The 19,002-nt window shown below is 47.5% G+C and overlaps 1 protein-coding gene across 1 annotated transcript in view; it reads right to left on the bottom strand.

The window, feature by feature from the left end:
* The window catches only part of BBS4 (Bardet-Biedl syndrome 4), a 44,296-nt gene extending 27,589 nt beyond the window's left edge, over positions 1–16,707 (bottom strand). The window contains exons 1-2 of the mRNA XM_080626176.1: positions 16,651–16,707; positions 14,770–14,821 (exon numbers count right to left, since the gene is read on the bottom strand). Of these exons, the coding sequence (XP_080482302.1) occupies positions 14,770–14,821; positions 16,651–16,680 (82 nt within the window). The 5' untranslated portion in view covers positions 16,681–16,707. The remainder of the gene's footprint in view (positions 1–14,769; positions 14,822–16,650) is intronic.
* Between the last annotated feature and the right edge of the window lie 2,295 nt (positions 16,708–19,002).

Here is a 19,002-nt window from a genome sequence, read left to right as displayed (position 1 = left end):
CAGTGGAAGGGGTCCCTGCCCGTGGCTGGGGTTGGAGCTGGATGAGCTTTAAGGTCCCTTCAACCCAAACTGCTCTGTGGTTCTATGAGACAGAAAAGCGAGCAGGCTGAGGTGTGTTGCCAGATGAATAAATTATGTTAAAGCCTCTACAAATGTTTTGGGCTAAGCTACGGGGACAGCACAGCAGCGAGCGGGTGGAAGATCAGTTGTTGAATTCCTGAAGGAAAGAGCTTTTTCACACTTTTAAGACCAGAGGGACATTATACTCCACTCCCACACTATGGAAACGCCTGCTGAGGATAGGGCTGGCAAGAAAGACATGCTGCACGCAGAGTGGGTGCTGAGCAGCGTGTCAAGCTGAAAGGAAAAGGGTAAACCAGACAGCAGCTGCCTTCTGGGGCCAGGGCTGCAAAAACCCAGCAGAGTTACCTAAAAGAGCTGGGCTGGAGAGAAAACAGAGATCAAAACACACCACGAGACACAGCAGTGAACACGTCCGCATCCGCAGAGATGAAACAGTTTTGCTTCCCCCAGCGACACACTGAGCTAAGGATAACTATGTGGAAGTGGGAAAACACATGGAGCTTTTACACTCCTAGAACTCATTTGGAAATAGCAACAAACTCAACTGAGGGGACATTACTCTCCTCTTCTCTTTCCCTAAGACAAGCCAACTGCAAAAAGGCAGTTCCAATGTCACTCGGAAGAGATGTCTGGATGAATTCACAGATCTGGAAGGGAATCTTACATCTGAACACAAAACAAACACAAAGCCGTGCAGGAGAAAGTCGATGCACTCCCCGCATCTGTTCCAGAAAGGAAACGTGACCAGTTTGGCCCCTCCTCTGAAGAAATCCAACAGCACCACCAAGAACCAAATCTGGTGTGGATCCCCCCCAGGACCAAAGAGACAGGAAGGGCACAGAATATGGGAGAAAGGCAATAAATTTGACCCAGGACATGCCTGATCCTCAGAAAGGGGCTGTAGGAACCAAAGGGTCGCTACCAGGCTCTATATAGACAGAAGCCATGGAAATTATTTACACACCTCTCCAGAGCCACCACCACCTTCATCTGCATTTGTTTTTCAAAACAAAGCAGGAGATACCTACTTCTGGTGCTTTTATCGCCCTTGGGGTTGCTCCCCCAGCCTGCTGGTACACTGCAAAGGGTCACTGCATTCTTCGGAGGAAAAGAAAAATAGAAACCCCCATCTCTTTGGGACTCCAGCTCCACGGAAAGGGAACAAAACATTCCGTGCCTTTCTGAAAGGACATGAATCAATCATCACTGGTCCTGATATTTTCACCATGTTTAATAATTACCCACAGAATACCCTAAAAAAAAAACCCCACATGTAGGTGATGGCTTTAAACTGAAAAGCTTAAATGAATGGCTTTAACCTGCCAGAGGGGAGACTGAGATGAGCTCTTAGGCAGAAGCTCTTCCCTGTGAGGGTGCTGAGGCGCTGGCCCAGGGTGCCCAGAGAAGCTGTGGCTGCCCCATCCCTGGCAGTGTTCGAGGCCAGGTTGGACACAGGGGCTTGGAGCAAGCTGCTCCAGTGGAAGGTGTCCCTGTCCGTGGCAGGGGTTGGAACTGGATGAACTCAAATGCCCCTTCGACACAAAGCAGGCTGGGATTCTATGATGATGATGTTGTCACTCAGCTCTTGCTGCATCAACCTGAACAGCAATGCACGGCTGGATCTGGCTACCAGGGGCTGCTAAGAGGGCAGAAGAACAGGAAGCAGCATGGGCGCTGTCTTCCCAAGTACAAGGATGATGGGGAACACTGGAGGCTCCATATGGCATATAGTGGTTTGCAATCTCACGCTCATTATACCAGGAGCAGATACTGCTGCAATGGATCACTCCAAAGGTTTCTGCACAGGGAAAGGCTGATGAATGTGGCCTCACCAGGAGGAGCTGAGCACATGGATCAGGCTCCTCAGGCTGCCCACACTGCAATTTGCCACCTTGCTCAATATACAGATCTGCAGGAGTTTCTCGTATGTAACTGCTGTGGATCAGATGAAGGCATGCTTGTCTCTGTCACCTTCCACAGAGCCTTGCAAATAATCCCATCACCACAGGGATACAGGGACTACAGGTCAGAAAATAATAGTTTGTCCCATTGCAGCAGTGGGGAAACAAAAGCCATTATTTGCTGTACATCAATCTGGTCAAGGGCCAGTGCAAGAAACACAATTATTCCCCAACTTGGTATCTACAGTGATGAGTTTATAACTTGCATAATTATCCTCCGGCCTCTCTTCCTGAGCTTACTAAAGTCTGCTCTCATTAAGCAACAGTGACAGGGAGCCAGGCACCAAATACATGCTGAAATAACCTCAGCCAAGAGACACACCAGTTCCTTTGAAGTGTGTTTTGACTGAATTCCAAAGGGAATCCATCTGATCCCCACTTTCTCGGTGGCCAGTGATTGATTGCACGACCCACTTCCAGCAGGGTGATTTTTCTTTCTGACAGCGCTCCTTTAAGGAAGCCACTGGAGCAGAAACCCGACAGAATCCGAGTGAGATCATCAGGTTTGTCTCTGTGCTGCGCTATCATCACTCTTTGCTTTGTTCATCCCCTTAGAGATTTTTTCCAAGGACTGGAAAAATTATATATAATCAGAGTTACTCCCTTTTGTGTAAACCTCCATTGGAAACTGTTTTGTGCAAACCTCCGCTGGAAATTGTTTTGTGCTTGCATCTTCAGGTTGGGTAATTATAGCTTAGAGAGGAACTATCAAACCATGGGGTTTAGATGTAATAAAGGGGATTGAAATCACTGTAAAGAGAGAGGAAGGGGTGGGGGGAAGCCCCAAAAGGCTCCTATCAGATGGGAGAAATGGTTGCTAGAGCACCAGCCGACCTCCTACAGAAATCACAAGTGCAACCAGGCCACTTGTGCTGTGGGCACAGCCAGAGGATGGTGGCTTTCACCAGAACTGCCCAACTGCAGCCGTCAGGCAGCTTTCACCTTATTTCCTCCAGTGTGCAAACTGTAAGGGGCCAGGAGCACCCAGGACCCCTCCTGTGGAAGGCACTGGTCAGTTAGGGCTCCCTGTATGATCACAGCCCAGCTTTTTTCCACCCCATCTTATAGGAAAGAGTCTGAGCCCCAATTCGTTCCCCATCCTCCAGTTTTACAACCCAACTCGCAGCAAACTGAGTAAAATCAGCAAGAAGAGCCTTGCAGGAGAAGCAGAGACACAAAAGACTTAAGGTGACACAAAGAAGAACCTGTTGTCAGACCAAAACCCATACTAATCTAAACCATACATAACACAGAGCACATAGATCCACAGTCTGGATCCACTGTGACAGGTACCATGTACATGGGTAAGGTTATCTAAAAGGCCTGATTTGGATCCTGACTCAACTGTCCCTTTCCAAATCCTAAGTAAAACTGTGTGGTGCAAACCAGCGTTCAAGCACACAGGTATTTGCAGAGTTAATAAACACAGAGGCAGTGACTCAAGCCTCTGTTGGAACATTTTGCTATTAAGAGAGCAGCACCACAGCACAACGTGGTAAAGTGCGTCTTGCTCTGCAGAAACCAAAGCAGGAAGCTTTGCTGTTGTGAAGGGCATCATCTCCCACCATGGGGCCAGGCTCACCCTAACATACAGAAGCAGGATTGACCTTTGATTAGAGATTCATTGCCCATTTCTAAGTCATTCTGGTCACCACCTAGCAACGGCACAAAGGCAATTCCCTGACCACTGCAGGAGAGCATCCAAATCTGAGGGGCAACACATCAAATTGCTTAAGGGGTCTTTCAAGGCCAGGCTGGATGGGGCTTAGAGCAAGCTGCTCTAGTGGAAGGTGCCCCTGCCCATGGCAGGGAGTTGGAACTGGAGGAGCTTTAAGCTCCCTTCCAGCACAAACCAGTCTGGGATTCCATGACCAACATGCACCCAGCTCAGCCTTTGGAAGGCATTTGCTGCCATTATTGCCAGCATTACAGTTATTCCCACTGGGAGAGCTTGGGGAAGGTTTACCATGGGGCATAGCTTTGGTTACAGTCTGATATGAAGCTCGGTGCTCTCACAGCTGTGTTCAACAAGCACTGATAAAGAAGGAAATGCAGGATGAAACCAGCTGCACACATCTCCTTTTGCCTTGAGCTTCCCAAGCTGCCAGTGCCAGGAATTATGCGACTGGCTGTGAAACCAGTGACACAGAGCTAATGAGTATCTGCTAAACAAAAATAACACTGAAATCATAAGGCTCAAACTCAAATAGCTACTAGAAAACAATGTACCACTGCCAGGGAATTCTATTTTCCACAATAAGGGATGAATAATGGATAGGAAGCAGTTTAAAGCTCACATACCAAGGGGTTTCGATTTAAAAATAACAGCCTGCCTTGATACCACAGGGGCATCCTACAGATTCCTACCTAGGCTGCACAGACAAAGTGAATGAGAAATCCTCTTCCTCACTCAGACATAGGCTTTTATTGAGATTGTAGCAGTATCAATACATTCCAGCTTGGGAAGGGAATTAGTGGAGGAATATTGGTCTCCTACACCCGGATCCATCCTCAGAGTTTGAAAATGGAGCCGTAACATATTCAAAACTCAACAATGATGAAAAATCACTCCAAAACCCTCCACCCAGAGCAGGTTTTAGATGTTGTATTTCACTCATTGTGAGTACACACGTACATATGTGAGAATACAGGTGGTGTGTACACAAATACCTGTAAAATGGATATAAACAGCAGAGAAAAGGAGAGCTCCTGCTGTAGCCACCCTCTCTGTTTATCCCCTTCCCTTGTTTTCCCTTTTGCAAACTGCTGCTGGCGCACCTTTAAATCAAACACAAACCGTATGGCTGCTCATTATTCCCAGGCAGTTGGGGTTAATAAAACTCATCAGACACAATTCTGGTGCTGGCGACAAAGTCATAATTCATCGCGTGATCTTCCTGGGGTGTAAGAACAGCTTCCCAATGCGCAGGGACTGCGAGGAGGAGGCTGGAAAACAGCAGGTTTCCAGAAAAAAAGCAACATTTCTGACTCTACACCTCCCCCTGCAGGAAAACGAGCCAAAGCTAAAGGGAAGAGCTGGAATTCTGTCTTAAAACTGATTTATACACAAGGGAGAAGGAAAAAGGGGGATTTTCTGTTGTTAGTTTACCCTGCATAAATCCTGAAGGCTTGCTAGCTCAGACTTCAGTGGCTTTTCTGACTTAAGGCTTTTCAAGTTCTGAGTTACTCCACATAAAAATGGTTTCACTCACAAGACAAATACCCACCCTGCTTATTCAATGCGGATGTCTTCTAGTGTGTGCTGCTCAAGTTTAACCTTAAGGGAAAGGGGGAAGATCTGTAAATACACACCTTTGACCTCCTGGACCTCCCAGTGCCACAGCAAGGTTCCCAGTGGCAGAACAACCAGGCTGGCTACTGGGAAATCTCCATTAGCAGGACGAGGCTGGCGACACACTGCTCCGCAATCCTTGCTCCATTCGATGTATAATCACCACTATACAAAACAACTGAATCAAGCCTAACAGAGCTTGAGTCAAGCTTAAAATTCAATTCAAGCAAATAAACACTGGGGTAAAGGCTGGACTTGATGATCTCAAAGGTCTTCTCCAACCTGGTTGATTCTATGATTCTATGAAAGTTAGTAACAAATGAGTACTTTAACAAGGAATTTGAAGCATCATCATCTTTATTTGCTTCAGAGAAAGTCAAAACTGAAAGTGTTTCCTCTGCACGAGCTCATTCTGCCCATCAGCGCTGACTGCTGAGCAGAGGCACACGCTCCAAACAGAAGGAGAACAAGGATCTGAAAGAGCCTTTGCTATTTTTGGGTTTAAACACCAGCTAATCTAGCAAAAAGCAGGCTGATTCACACAACAGTTCTCAAGTCCCTGAGGATGCAGACACTGTGCTTGGAGCTACTCAAGGAGCCAAGCCCTGGCACAGCACCGCAACTGTTATTTTCTTCATTTAAACCATTTTGTTTCCTGCTTGATGCTTTGAGCTCTTGTAGGCAAGGGGATCGAGAACACCATCACAGCAGGCTTCTGGGTAACATGGCTTATCAGCAGCACAGGAGGTCTGAGGTATTAACTGCAGCCACACTTTCTGCCTTTGGAGATGCGCCTACTCCAGCGTGGCCTTACCCCTGGCTGCAGCCCCTCCAGGGGAGTATCTGCTCTGTCGTGGGCTTCTCCATGGCCACGATCCTTAAAGATCATGAAGACAGAAAGGCCCAGAGAGCTGAATTTGTTCAGGCTGGAGAAGAGAAGGCTCAGGGGAGATCTTACCACCATGTTCCAGTATTGAAAGGGTGGCTACAAAGAAGATGGAGATTCCCTTTTTACAAGGAGTCCCATGGAAAAGGTGATGGGCACAAGTTACTCCTGGGGAGATTCCAACTGGACACAAGAGGAAGATTTTCCACAACCAGCCACTGGAATAATCTCCCGGGGTGCTGGAACATCTAGTCTAGGTCATGCTTTGCCTAGAAAGGTTAGAACAGATGATCCTTGAGGCTCCTTCCAATCTGAGATTCCATGATCCCTTCAGAGGTACACCCACAGCAGCACAGATATAACCACGGCCACAAACACTTCGAGATGTACCTGCTCTGGTGTGGACTTATTCACAGCCACAAACACTTCGGGTTGTCCTGCTCCTCATCCACAGGTCACTCATCCCTTCATCTCCAGCTCCCACTGGAGTTCCAGCCTGCCCAGTACAGCAGCACGGACACGGCAGCGATGCCCCGGTCATCTGCCACACCAGGCACATGGCTGTAACTCAACCTAGAGCTTTCCAGTCAGATCTGTTGTTATCTCAAACCCTTCAAACCCCACGCTGGGTGCCAAAAAGGGCTGTTGTGGTTGAACCCCAGCCGGCAACTCAGCCCCACACAGCCGCTCGCTCACTCCTCCCGTGGGCTGGGGGAGGGAATCAAGAGGACAAGTGAGAAAACTCGTGGGCTGTGATAAAGACAGTTTAACAGGCAAAGCAAACGCTGCACACACAAGCAAAGCAAAAAGAGGAATTCGCTCCCCTCTTTCCCATCACAGGCGTGCGTGTTCAGCCATCTCCAGGACAGCAGGGCTCCAGCACACGTCACTTGGGAAGGCAAACACCATCACTTCCAACATCCGTTCCTCTTCTTCCCCCAGCTTTATACATGGAGCATGATGTCATAAGGTGTGGAATATCCCTTGTCCCATCTGTGTGCCCTTCTAAATCCCTGTGCCTCCTTGCTGGTGGGGTGGGACAAGGAGCAGAAAGGTCTTCACTCTGTGTAAGCACTGCTCAGCAATAACTAAAAGCTCCTCGTGTTATCAACACTGATTCCACCACAAACCCCCCGCATCACCCCATACCAGCTACTATGAAGAAAATTAACTGTATCCCAGCCAAACCCAGCACCACTGCTCACTGTCTCCTCCCACAGCAAAGCAAGGATGGAAGATATTTCCCCTGCAAACAAAGCCACACTGGCTGCAGGCATTCCCAAAATAACCTGTGTAACCAGCTTCTCAGTAATTCCAGTATCAGGAGCATAGCAGTTTGGGGATTTCCAGTCTAATCCTTCCTTTGGCTTACATTCTTTATGCTTAGTCTTTTTCTGTCTACAGCACAAGGTATCTTCCACATGAATTGAAGCTGAAATCATTATAAGGCATTTGTAAGAAAAAGCTTTCCTCTGAAAAAGCAAACTGAAATTGTAATGGGGGGGCACAACGCAGCCCTGAAAGTTCTCACTCAACAGGAAGCAACACCCAGAGGCTATCCTCACTCCATCCCTCCACCAGTTTTGGCTGGAAAGGCAAGAGGCTGGTATCTCCCAGGCAATACTCGCTCTGGCAGGCAGGGTGGGCAGCAGCCGTGCTCCAGCCATGGATGGGTTGATCTGCAGATCTGCAAGAGCAAGACCTCAAGCACTGGGGAACCCAGGATGTCTTCTTCACAAGCAAGTGTTGTGTCTTAAGGGACCTTAAGGTATCATGGGCAGTTTGAGTACAACACAGAAGGTCCTTGCAGCATCAGGGAATTTTTGATACAGGATTTGATAGCTGAAGATAAACACAACTGGCTGTCCAATGAATCCAGTCCCATCATTCCTGTTCAGTGGATGGTGCTGGAGACCCAGGCTAAAGCCAGTGGGGAATTATGTCACTGAAGACTCAAAAGGCTCCAACTCAGGTTGCACAGACAACATTAACTCTGACACTGAGCAAATGCATCTCCTTTGACTCAAGTGTCTGAAAATCAAGACATCCCAGCTACTTGCCTTAGGCTGTCTCTAAGGAGAGGAGTACATATCCTCGGGAGTGGATTCCTTGCATGCCACGATAGGTGGATAGGATAGAATGCAGAGGAATGGCGTCAGTGGGTTCTCCACTAACTACAGAGCACAGGTGATCTGCTGAGACTTGTTCTACCTCAGAGGTATCTCAGTTCAGGAAGATGGATCGCAGCCCTCCTAAATCTGTCACTTCCTATTTTTATACAACTATTTTTAAACCCACACCAGGAGATGCCATTTTACCTGTAAGCAGGATGCCAGCAGAAGCTGAACGCTTTAAAATGCAACAGAAACTTGCCTTGACTTTCAAAGGAACTGCACAACCTGAATTTACCAATTTAAATGTGATCCTAAAGCAACATGTTGCAATTGGACAGCTAGACCCTCTAAAGCTGAGCTATCGCACTCCACTGTATTCCTCCTCAGCCTAATCCAGTGCGCTGTGAGTCTTAATTACCAAAAGGCACTGAGGTTATACTCGCTGTTCTGCAAGAGGCACTTCGATGGTACTTATCATTCAGTTTGCAACCAGCCTGAGAAGCAGATATTTTCCTCTTTACAGAGAGGAAATAAGTAGGTTGAGAACTGCCAAAAGATGTAATGCTGGAACTGGAGCTGGAACTATAAATCTTCTGATTTAGAAACTAGCACTCAAGTTTTAGTGCTACCAGCCTGTCCCTGCGAAGGTTTCCCTGTTCCTGTAGTCATGGATATTAATGTGCACACACAAGAGGGCAGAGCTGTGCCAGCACATTCGAACTTCAGTATAATCAGTTTGTGGTGCAGGGATTACTGGGCTGGTTTTGGGGGAAGAAGAGGATGAAGCAGAGTGTATTATACAAGTGAATTACCCAAGAATGATAATTCATTCTTTTAATGTCACTATTCAAAACTAGCAGCTGTATCAGGTCCTGAACAAGATACAGCACTACTACCCACTTATGGCAGGGAGAGGAAAGCATCAATGTCTCTTGTATAAAACAGCACTGTTGTTACCCACTAACCTATGTTATTTAGAAACCATTTTCTTCCCACAAGGTTGTAGGTTCAAATGGGGTAAAAGACCTTGGCTTGCACGTGGCCAGATGGAAATGAAGTGGTACGTACAGGGACAGGAACTGTATCTGCTCCCCCCCAACCACAACATTTCCACTAACAGCTTTTCCTTCTGACACACTTAGAAGTATTAATTCATTTAACTCAAGGGGGTTGCTTTTATCGGGATTTCTCAGGCAGCTTCACTCTTACAAGTTCAAAGGCAGCTTTGAAGCTGGCTCCAAGAATGGATTTCTATTGATTTCAGAAAATGTATCAGGAATTCAGAAATGATCAGCTCCGCAAGTGCATGGAATCAACTCCTCGGGGCACGAACATCTCCTGCTCTTCGGAGTGCTCGAGCCATTAAAATACTTACAGGACCCCTTAAAGTATCTGTGGCAATAGGAGGCATCCCCACTGCTTCATCTCTGTGAGCAGGAGCTGCCCAGAGAGAGCAGCTGTGCATCTGCACAGGACCCATCATCAAAAGCCACTTCTTCCGCATAGCCTGAAAGTTAGGTGTTATCTAACAGTAACACTTTGAGATGGCTTAGTACTGTGAGCACCTCAGCACCAGATAAAGTGAGCTTCACTGCCCACCAAAGCAGCATGTGCTATTAGAACCCATGGATGACACCCTTGGCTTCAAGGACGAGCACCCACATGGACAGGATGGTATTTGAGCTTAATGCTGCTGTGGGATTTTGCTGGACAAGAGTAACTCACACTGCTTGAGAATAAAATCTATTACACAAAAGAAACTACCCTGGTAAGATACAAAATACCAAGGTTTTGTACCCAAACCTGGTGTTTCTGTGTGGTAGAAGTGTGGCGACTTGGAGCCACAAAGAACACCCTCATTACCACTGAGCTCAAGCACAGGGTACAGCCACAGCTTCAAAACACACATACCCATCACACACTTCCCTATTTCTACTGTTTGATTTATCTGCAATAGCCAAATCTAATCAAACTTTGCTGTTACTCATAAAGGGACACTGAGCACTCACATGTTTATCCCTGATAAACCTACGTCACCAGCTGCTGGAATCTCGAGTCAGTACCTTACTTTGCCTCTGAGAGAGTGTAATAAAAGCAGAGAGAAGTTCATTTCTTCCATCTCAGTGACCCACACGGGCCTGACAAAGCATTTTTGCTAGTTTTGCTCATAATTATATGAGACAGAAGCGGAATTCACCAAAACCAATATAAGACAAAGACTCACAACATCCTTGAAACATCCAGACACGAGGTTGACTTTGCTCCAAGGTGAAGCCAACAAAACAAGTGCTTTGCCAAAGGTCACAGTTAATCCAAGGCAGAATTCCCTGCTTCAAACTCTAGAAAAACACATACCTACAAACCATCCCCAAAATATCCCAATGCCCAGGACTGAGAGGAACACTTAATCCCTGCTGATGCTTTTCTGCTTCACAAAGGGAAGATTTTTGCTTTGACAGTTATCTACCTGACCCTTCCTTGGGCAAACATAGAGGTGGTTGGTAACAACTCAGCCTTCTCCTTCTTCACAGTCTAATGGGTTTCTAGCCCAAGTTCTCAAGTGAAATCTACTTTCTTTTGCTCTGGTTTATTTATTACAACACACACATCTTTAGGTTCCTACCCTGTTATTAAAAAGCCATCACTGTACCTCCCAAAATCTGATATTTGTGTGGAAATCCAAATGCATTTGAAAATGTTCCATTAACCTCTGAACTGTTCTGAGACTAAAAGGAGCCCAAAGCGTCCTTTCTGAACACGTTTTTCCACCATAAAGGGAAATAAATTCAAGTTGTGTTCCATAAAAATCAACAATACAAGTGGTAAAAGCACTTCTCCACTACTAGGAGATGCTCTAAAATGACTTGATTTGCCCGTGTGGCCACAGGAAAGTGGGAAGATGGGAATCTTCAGCCTACCGCAATTCAAAACCAGTTTGGAAAACATCCGATTCATTTAGAATGCAGAAGGGAGATTAACCCCCCATCTCAGCAGGCTGATAGCAACTCTACATGGCTTCAAGACACAGAGCTCCCTTTATTCTACCATTAATTGCTTGGGGACAAAATATGAACCCGGGCAGAGTTGTGGATCTCGAGGTAGCAACAGAGGGAACTGATTTTGAGAGCAGCTCTCCCCACAGGGGGAAAGGACAAAATAATGAATGGGTTTAGCTCCTAATGTGTCAGCTGCTGAGTAATGACAGTCACAAGTGCAGCTACAACATACTCTGAGGGGTTTACCTTCTACTGGTCCCCTTAGATTGCTAGCCGTAGAGATTTCACATCCTATCACCGTGTACACCACCTTTCTCCACCACCACCACAATCTGCTCCTGACCCTTGATATGCTTGTTGGACGCTCATCCTTTTCCCTGCAAGAGAGGATCTCTGGAGTCCCAACCCTTTGGGCCTTTGCAGCCTGAAAGCTGCATGACAGTGACCCTGACAGCAGCTAATTCAAGAGCAAATTCCGCCTCTTAACTCCAAGTTATTGTTTAGGAGTTACAAAATGAGGCTGCTAAACACTGGTTCCAGGTTTCTGATTTGCCTTCTTATATGGACAGGATTGCAGGAGCATCCAGAGGAGTTAAGCAACACAACAGTGAGGGGAAGCCACTTGACAGCCCTCAGGTCTCACAGTTCAACATTATTCAACATATTCTCATCAGCATCACGGGTCAGACCGAGAACACGTCCGCTGCCGTGCCTCCTGGTTAAGCACAGAACTCACAGCTGCTTTCCATCATTCACATGATTCCTTGCAAACTTGAGATCACGTCCACAGGAACATGTTTAATACCTTTGCCCTACCCAGTACAAACACAGGCAAAGATGATATAATCTGAATCCAAGCACTGTGATGATTAAACCTAGGACTTCAGCCGTGACAAGGTCAACTGCAAGGTCCTGCCCCTGGGTCGGGGCAATCCCCAGCGCAAACCCAGGCAGGGGGAGACTGGATGGAGTCCTGAGGAGAAGGACTTGGGGGTGCTGGGTGATGAGAAGCTCCCCATGACCCAGCTTCAGTGTGCGCTTGAGCCCAGAACCCCCCCCATGTGCTGGGCTGCACCCCCAGAGTGTGAGCAGGAGGTCGAGGGAGGTGAGGTTATACGGAACTAGATGAGCTCTGAGGTCCCTTCCAACCCAAACCATGCTGTGGTTCTCTGATTCTACGACATGGTCATACTCTACTACATTTCTGTACAACATTGTTTAGTTATTGCAATACATCCTCTATCTGGGCAAAATTTCATCCACACCAAACTTCATAGGAGACCATATTTTACCAGATAATCTCTGTATGTCATAGATTTTAATGTTGGTTTCAGTCTCTCCCTGGCATACAATGTAAACCTAAAAAGGCAAAGAGCTGCACCAGAAAGTTACCAGTGTTCAAAAACGTCAGTTTAAAACGAGTTTATCAGCACTCTTCTATTCAAACAGAACTGATGTACATTTGCCTAGCTCCTTAAATTTCATGAGGATTCTCCTCAGGCAAACTCAAATAGGATAAGACACTTCATTAAGATATTCTATGAAAACCCTATTTAAAACAAAACAAAGCAAAAGCCTGTCATGGGAACAGGATGCTGTTCTTTGCTGCCAAACCCCACAGAAGCACATACAGCATCACTTTCAGGCTCTCCCCTCCTCTCTTACGTGACCCCAGCATCACACCCACACACAAAGGACACTGTTACATCACAAATCTTTCTGCTGCCCTCATTTCCTAGAGATTAACCATCAGGCAGCTCAAATCAGCTTCTGCCCACTAAGCTAAAGGCAACACAGTCAAGTATTAAACAGCAAAGCACAAAGGCTTCCAAGGCATTCCGTTTCAGAGGTGTGACTGGGACTGGAGATGCCTCAGTTTACCTTAAGAGACAGAAAAGAGAGCTACAGAAGTCACAGGCTGGATTACTTTTTGTCTTCACCGTAGTTAATTTGGAGTCAAGAGTCATATCAGTATAAAAGAGAGATCCAGAGCCACGAGTAACTGGATTTCATTCACTACTTTCTCCCCCCTGGTGTTTTCCCCAGATGGGTGAACACCAATGGAAGGAGGTGGAAGGGACACTGGCTGGCGGTGGACACCTCCTCAGCGTGTCTGTGAGGCCCATGGCACCATCTTTCATTTTCAGCTACTCAGTTCTCTCATGAATTATGCAGAGTTGATTTATAACCCTCATCCCGCCATAAAAGAGCGCTGAAGTTGCCAAACAAGCTCCTTTTGAATGCCAGTGTGATCACTGAGGCAGTCTCCATCACAAGGAATTTAGGAATTCAGGCCTTGGGTGGCATGATTTAGTGTGAGGTGTTCCCTGCCCATGGCAGGGGGGTTGGAACTGGATGATCTTAAGGTCCTTTCCAACCCTAACTATTCTATGATTCTATGAATATGGAAGATCTCCTCCCAGACTGTACTCCAGTGGGCACATCACACATTCAGGGTAGACAATGGCCAAAGTACAGTGCTCCCCAGCTGAGCTTCCCTGCATTAATAGGTGAGGGAAAAGAAACACTGTTTTGACTGGCACTATATCAGGGTTCTAGCAACATTCTTCACTCTTAATTATAATCTGAATTGATGGGGTCCTCTGGATACTTGATAAAGGAAAAGCCACAGAAAAACACCCAAAGCTCATCTTAGGTAGGCACAAAAGTCTCTGCAGTGGACAGATCCGTACTAGGGATGTGTGCACAGCTCAGTACCACCAAGAAGCGTGCTCGTCACATGCGCTGGGACGAGTCACACCACAAGGGCGAGGGAAGAGGGGAAAGGGGAAGGTGCAACATCAAATTGTGCTGCAGGCTTTGTATAGGGCCTGGGAAAACATCAAGCTTCAGCCAAACATTTTCAGCCAGTAACTGAAATTGTTCCTGTTCCAGTTCAGATTCAACCAGGATTTCAAAACAGCAACTGCGACCAAGTTAAACTGTTTTCACCAAAACCAACCCACGGATAATTAAACCGTTACAACCTGACTGCTCTCGTCTCACTTGCACATCCCTTTTACTTCAAAGCTTAGGAAATGCAACATGAAAAATCATCAAGATGCAGCATCAGTTTCCCAAGATCATTTTTACAGCAAGAAGACCCTAAAATTAACAAACCCCTCTTATAACTTCAGAAGCTAAATGGATATCTAAGTCATCAGCAGCCCAAACAAGCATGTACACAATAAAATATACAGTCTCTCAGATTACAAGCAAACTTGATTCCGGCAGTAGGTACAGTAAGTCAGGCAGCAACAACACTGAGCTGATTATACAGACCCTAGAAAAAAACCACTCGTACTCAGCAGCTTACAGTCTAATAGTCCTGTCTGTTCCCAGTGGACATTTATTTCTTACTAGAGAGCTGCCCACACTATGAAAGGAATCTTAAAATCAACCTGCCCAAGAAAGACAATTGTGTCTCCAAACAAACCTTTTTTAGGATGGCGTTTCAGAGGTTCTGTAGCCGCTGGCAATGAAGAAACCTGAAAAGACAGGAAAGAGGAGTATTAAATACACCAGGGAAGGTTTCTTGAAGATCTGTTCTAGAAAATAATCAGAGAGGACAACTGGCAAATCCCAAAAGAGGATATAAAAATAGCATTGTTGCTGCGAGGCACAGCCTGCCCTGCCAAGCACTGCTCTTCCCCAGCCTAGCTAGGTCATTCCTTCAAAACCCCATTCTCTTTAGAGCGCATTCCCGTTCCATAGGTTCACTGCTACTTGTTAGGGTTCTAGAAAGTGATCCTTATCTCAGAAACACAAAACTCAAGCGTTTAAGATGCCAATTAGAGATCACAGAGGCAAACCTCAAACACAGTTGTTATAAAACGCTTAGAAAGTTAATTAGAACAAAGCTGTTCCCGGGGAGCCATCTGAGGCTGCAGGCAGGTAGCGCAGCCATGTCCCATCATAGGGCAGCCAACCTCAACCTGCAAACACTGCCCCGATGTCATGGACCAACAGAGACCCAGCCTGGGGAAAACAAATGTGTTTGATATGTTCTTCTGTCTTTGCATCCAAAATGGAGCCTTTGCAGAGAGAAACATGAACACGCAGGGAAGTGGTGTTACTTCTCACTTCCAGTTTCCTGGGGAGAAGACATTCCTCACTCCTCTTCCCCAGACACAACAGGACTGCGCAGGCCTGTGTCGCCTTCCCTCTCCCTCATAAACATGCTTTTAAAGGGGAGATCCAGCCTACCCTTGTTCCTTGTGATGCTTTGGGAACACTTTCTAGTTTACTCTCTTTTATTGGAGATGGAGAGGATGGGAGATCCTGAGCACAGCCTGAGACATGGAAAATAACCCGGAATGGACACAGGAGAGGTTTTATTTCTTCATAATTTCCAACATTTTATTCATTTCTCTGATCCCTGCTGCGCAAAGCTGAGTTGCTATCACAGCATGTGGCCTATCTGCTGTATCACAGAGGCAACCCCCTCGCTCTTAAGCGGCAATAACCAGCGCAAACCCCTAAGGTTTCAAATAAATGTATTTACAATATCTACACACGTTCTCCAGTTCCAAGTCCTGTCAGTCAGCACTGTGAACACTTCCCTGCACTTCCTTCCTTCACCTAAACAACGTTCCAGCCATTGCTGCACCCAGACCCTTTGGACACGCTCTCATCACCACAGACCGGGTACAGATCCCTGCAGGGCTGCACGAACCACCACAAAAAGAGAAGCATTTATTCCTTCTCACCTTTTAAAGATACTTATCCATGAGAGGATTTTTGTCCCAGTAATTCCAAGACCACTTATTTTCCTTAAGAGCATTTGACAGTGATTTAGAATCATGGAATCCCAGCCTGGTTTGGGTTGGAAGGGACCCTAGAGCTCCTCCAGTTCCAACCCCCCGCCATGGGATCAATGTGTTACAGTCTACCTGTCACACCGAGGACAGACTGAGCTGCTCAGCGCGCCTCTGGAACATGAGGAAAAACCACTTCCCCTTCCAAAACAGGTACTTTGAGGTACCTTAACGTCTCTTTAACACTTACAGGTTCTCAGGTAGGATGCATTAGCACTACATAAATCAAAGTATTATTCTACTACTACCTATTTAACACCTGGTTAATTTAACTCAGCAGGTTGCAGCCGACACAGGTCGGTGATGGAGCTGTGAGAGGCCCAGCCCTCAGTAACCAACCCCGCTGAAAGCCGGAACAAGGCTGAGCTCCCGTTGCGTTTCCAGCACCAAGCGTGCGAAGGTTCTAACCCCTCTCCCACGAGCACGCCCCTCCCGCCGCCACAGCCCCCCCTCGCCCGCAGCCCCGGGGCAGGACGCCCCTCATCGTGGCGGCCCCTCACCGGTGCGGCCTGGGCCTGCGGCTCCGCCATGGCGCCGGCAGCGGGACCGAGCGCCCCGTTACCATGGTTACCAACCCCCGCGGAAGCACTTCCGGGACAACCACAGAGGAGCGCGGCGCTAGGCCCGACGGGAAGGCGGCGGCGGGAGCATGCCGCCCGCCTTCGCTGTGGGCCCGCCGTTAAGAGCGGTCCCGTCACGGGTGGAGCAGGACCGTACAAGTTTATTAGGAAGGGTTTGCTCGGCTCCCCCGCTGTGCGAGGGGGAACGGGGCCGCCGGTGAGGCGGGACGCGCCGGCCGGGGGTGCCTGAGGGAGCGGTGGGGGGCGGAGGTGCGGGCAGGGTTCATCCCCTCGCGCTGTCCAGGGATGAGGGGCCGGCGCAGCGGTGTCAGTGCTGCGATGGGCAGCGCTCCCCCAGGACGGGGAGTTCAGCAGCAGCAGCTGTTGAATCGTCATTATCTGCTTCATTATCATGATCTTAAGGTTTGCCACCAGGCCAGGGATCCTTTGCGGAGTCAGCTTGGAGAAGATGGACCGCCGGGTCACCACCATGCTGCGGGGGGCACTCAGCTTTCCAGAGCGTCTTAATGCATGGATAGGGACCTGTGATCCAAGGGAAGCCCAACGAGCCCGTGGCTGCAGGTAGACAGTGGCAGGAGGCAGCGCTGGGGCCCAAGCAGGCCCTGGAGCAGCACCGGGAAGGCAGCTGTGGTGCAGGCCTTCCACACGAATCCCATAGGAAAACAAGCTAGTGTTGGGTGGGCTGAAGGGGAAAACCGGTACAGAGGGATGGAACTACATCACTGGAAGTGATGGGAGCCATCGGTGAGGGAGCCCAAGCGACATTTGGTATTTAAGCCCTGCCCTCATTCACCCCTTTGCAGGTCGATTCCCCCTCGCAGCTGGCAGAAAGCCTTTGAGGGCGCTAACCTGGCGAAAAATACCACAAAAGGAAGTCCTATACAGGAGTCAATTTAATAAAACCACCACCACTTGTTTACTTTAACATAGCTCTTGTTACAGAAATCATAAAATGGACTCAGCAGCTAACTCATTGGTTCTGTCCCCTTTCAATTGAAAAATAGCCCGCTGATTTCAATGCCTGCTGCACTAGATGGAGTGGTAAATATCTGCCGGGCCAGGATGCCCAGCGATTGAGCCCAAAACAAACACAAAGACAATTCAACCATCTTTCCTTTTCAATGTTACGACTCGTTATAATGTAAGGGACACTCAAACAGGAAGGAAGGGTCCTTTTGACAGATGAGAGGGGGAGAGAGAGGAGATCCACAGCCGAAATCTGTCCATTGAGTCTTGTGAGAAGCGGTGCAGAAACACCCCTTCCTTTTCCTGCCTTGGAATTAGGACTCTAAATCCACACACACCCCCCTCCTCTGGGGTCAGAGCACGTGCCCGGTGTGCACAGGTGGGAACAGCAGGGCTGCATTGGGGCAGGGATTGATCCAGGGCCAAAACGAGGGAAGAAAATAGATTAAAAGGCGAAACGCACCCTGGACCGGAGCGCTCCTGCGTTGCACAGGGGTCACCGAGCGCCAGGAGCTGCACAGGGGGACAGGGCCGGTGCCAGCAGCGGATGGAAACACACACAAAAGGAAGAGGAGGATCTACTGCTCTGGGAAAAGCCTTCCGGAAAGAAACGAACTAAACTGGATATTCACTGCAGCAGCACACGCTTCCCCCCCCCAGCCCAGGGCAAACCAAACCAAACTGAAAGAAAGTGCACAGCAAATAGACATAATCTTGAAGATTTTTAAAGAATAAATATTTTTTTGTAATTAAACATTATGCAAACACGTGCCACGCTTGCTCTTTGTCCATGCATATGCGCTATATACAACTTTGAAAAATACTGTGTTGTCCTCTTTTTGTTTTAAAAGTCATATACAAAGGTTTTTTTGTTGTGGTTTTTTTTTTCTTCCTTGCTGTGTACCCCCCCTCCTCCCCTCCCCAAAATCACCTTTACAACGAGCCAAATCCACATTCATCCATGTACGTGGGTGGCAGAGAGGAGGAGGAGGGGGGCAGGAGAGCCTTCCCCCCCCTTACCAAAGTACATCAAAATGGCTGGTTTGGACATGAAAAGCAGTGTCAAGAAACTGGTTTAAATTTCATCTGTACTACACACAGGAAAAGAAAGATAGAAAAGAAAGGAGTCGGCTTGGAGAATGAAGCTACGTTACAAGTTAAAGTCGGAGGGTTTTTCGTTTTAGTGCGTCTGTCACACGCGTGTTGGCCGCCTAGAATACTGTTGTACAATGGGTTATCTACCTTTGTTTTTTATTACAATATAATTTACTTAAATGTTCTGTTAACAAAACAGAATCCCAGTAC

Source organism: Psittacula echo (genome assembly GCF_963264785.1).
Source record: "Psittacula echo genome assembly, chromosome: 10".
NCBI classification, from domain to species: Eukaryota; Metazoa; Chordata; class Aves; order Psittaciformes; family Psittacidae; genus Psittacula; species Psittacula echo.
Note: the sequence above shows the minus strand (reverse complement) of the source record. Positions and strands in the feature narration are given on the sequence as shown.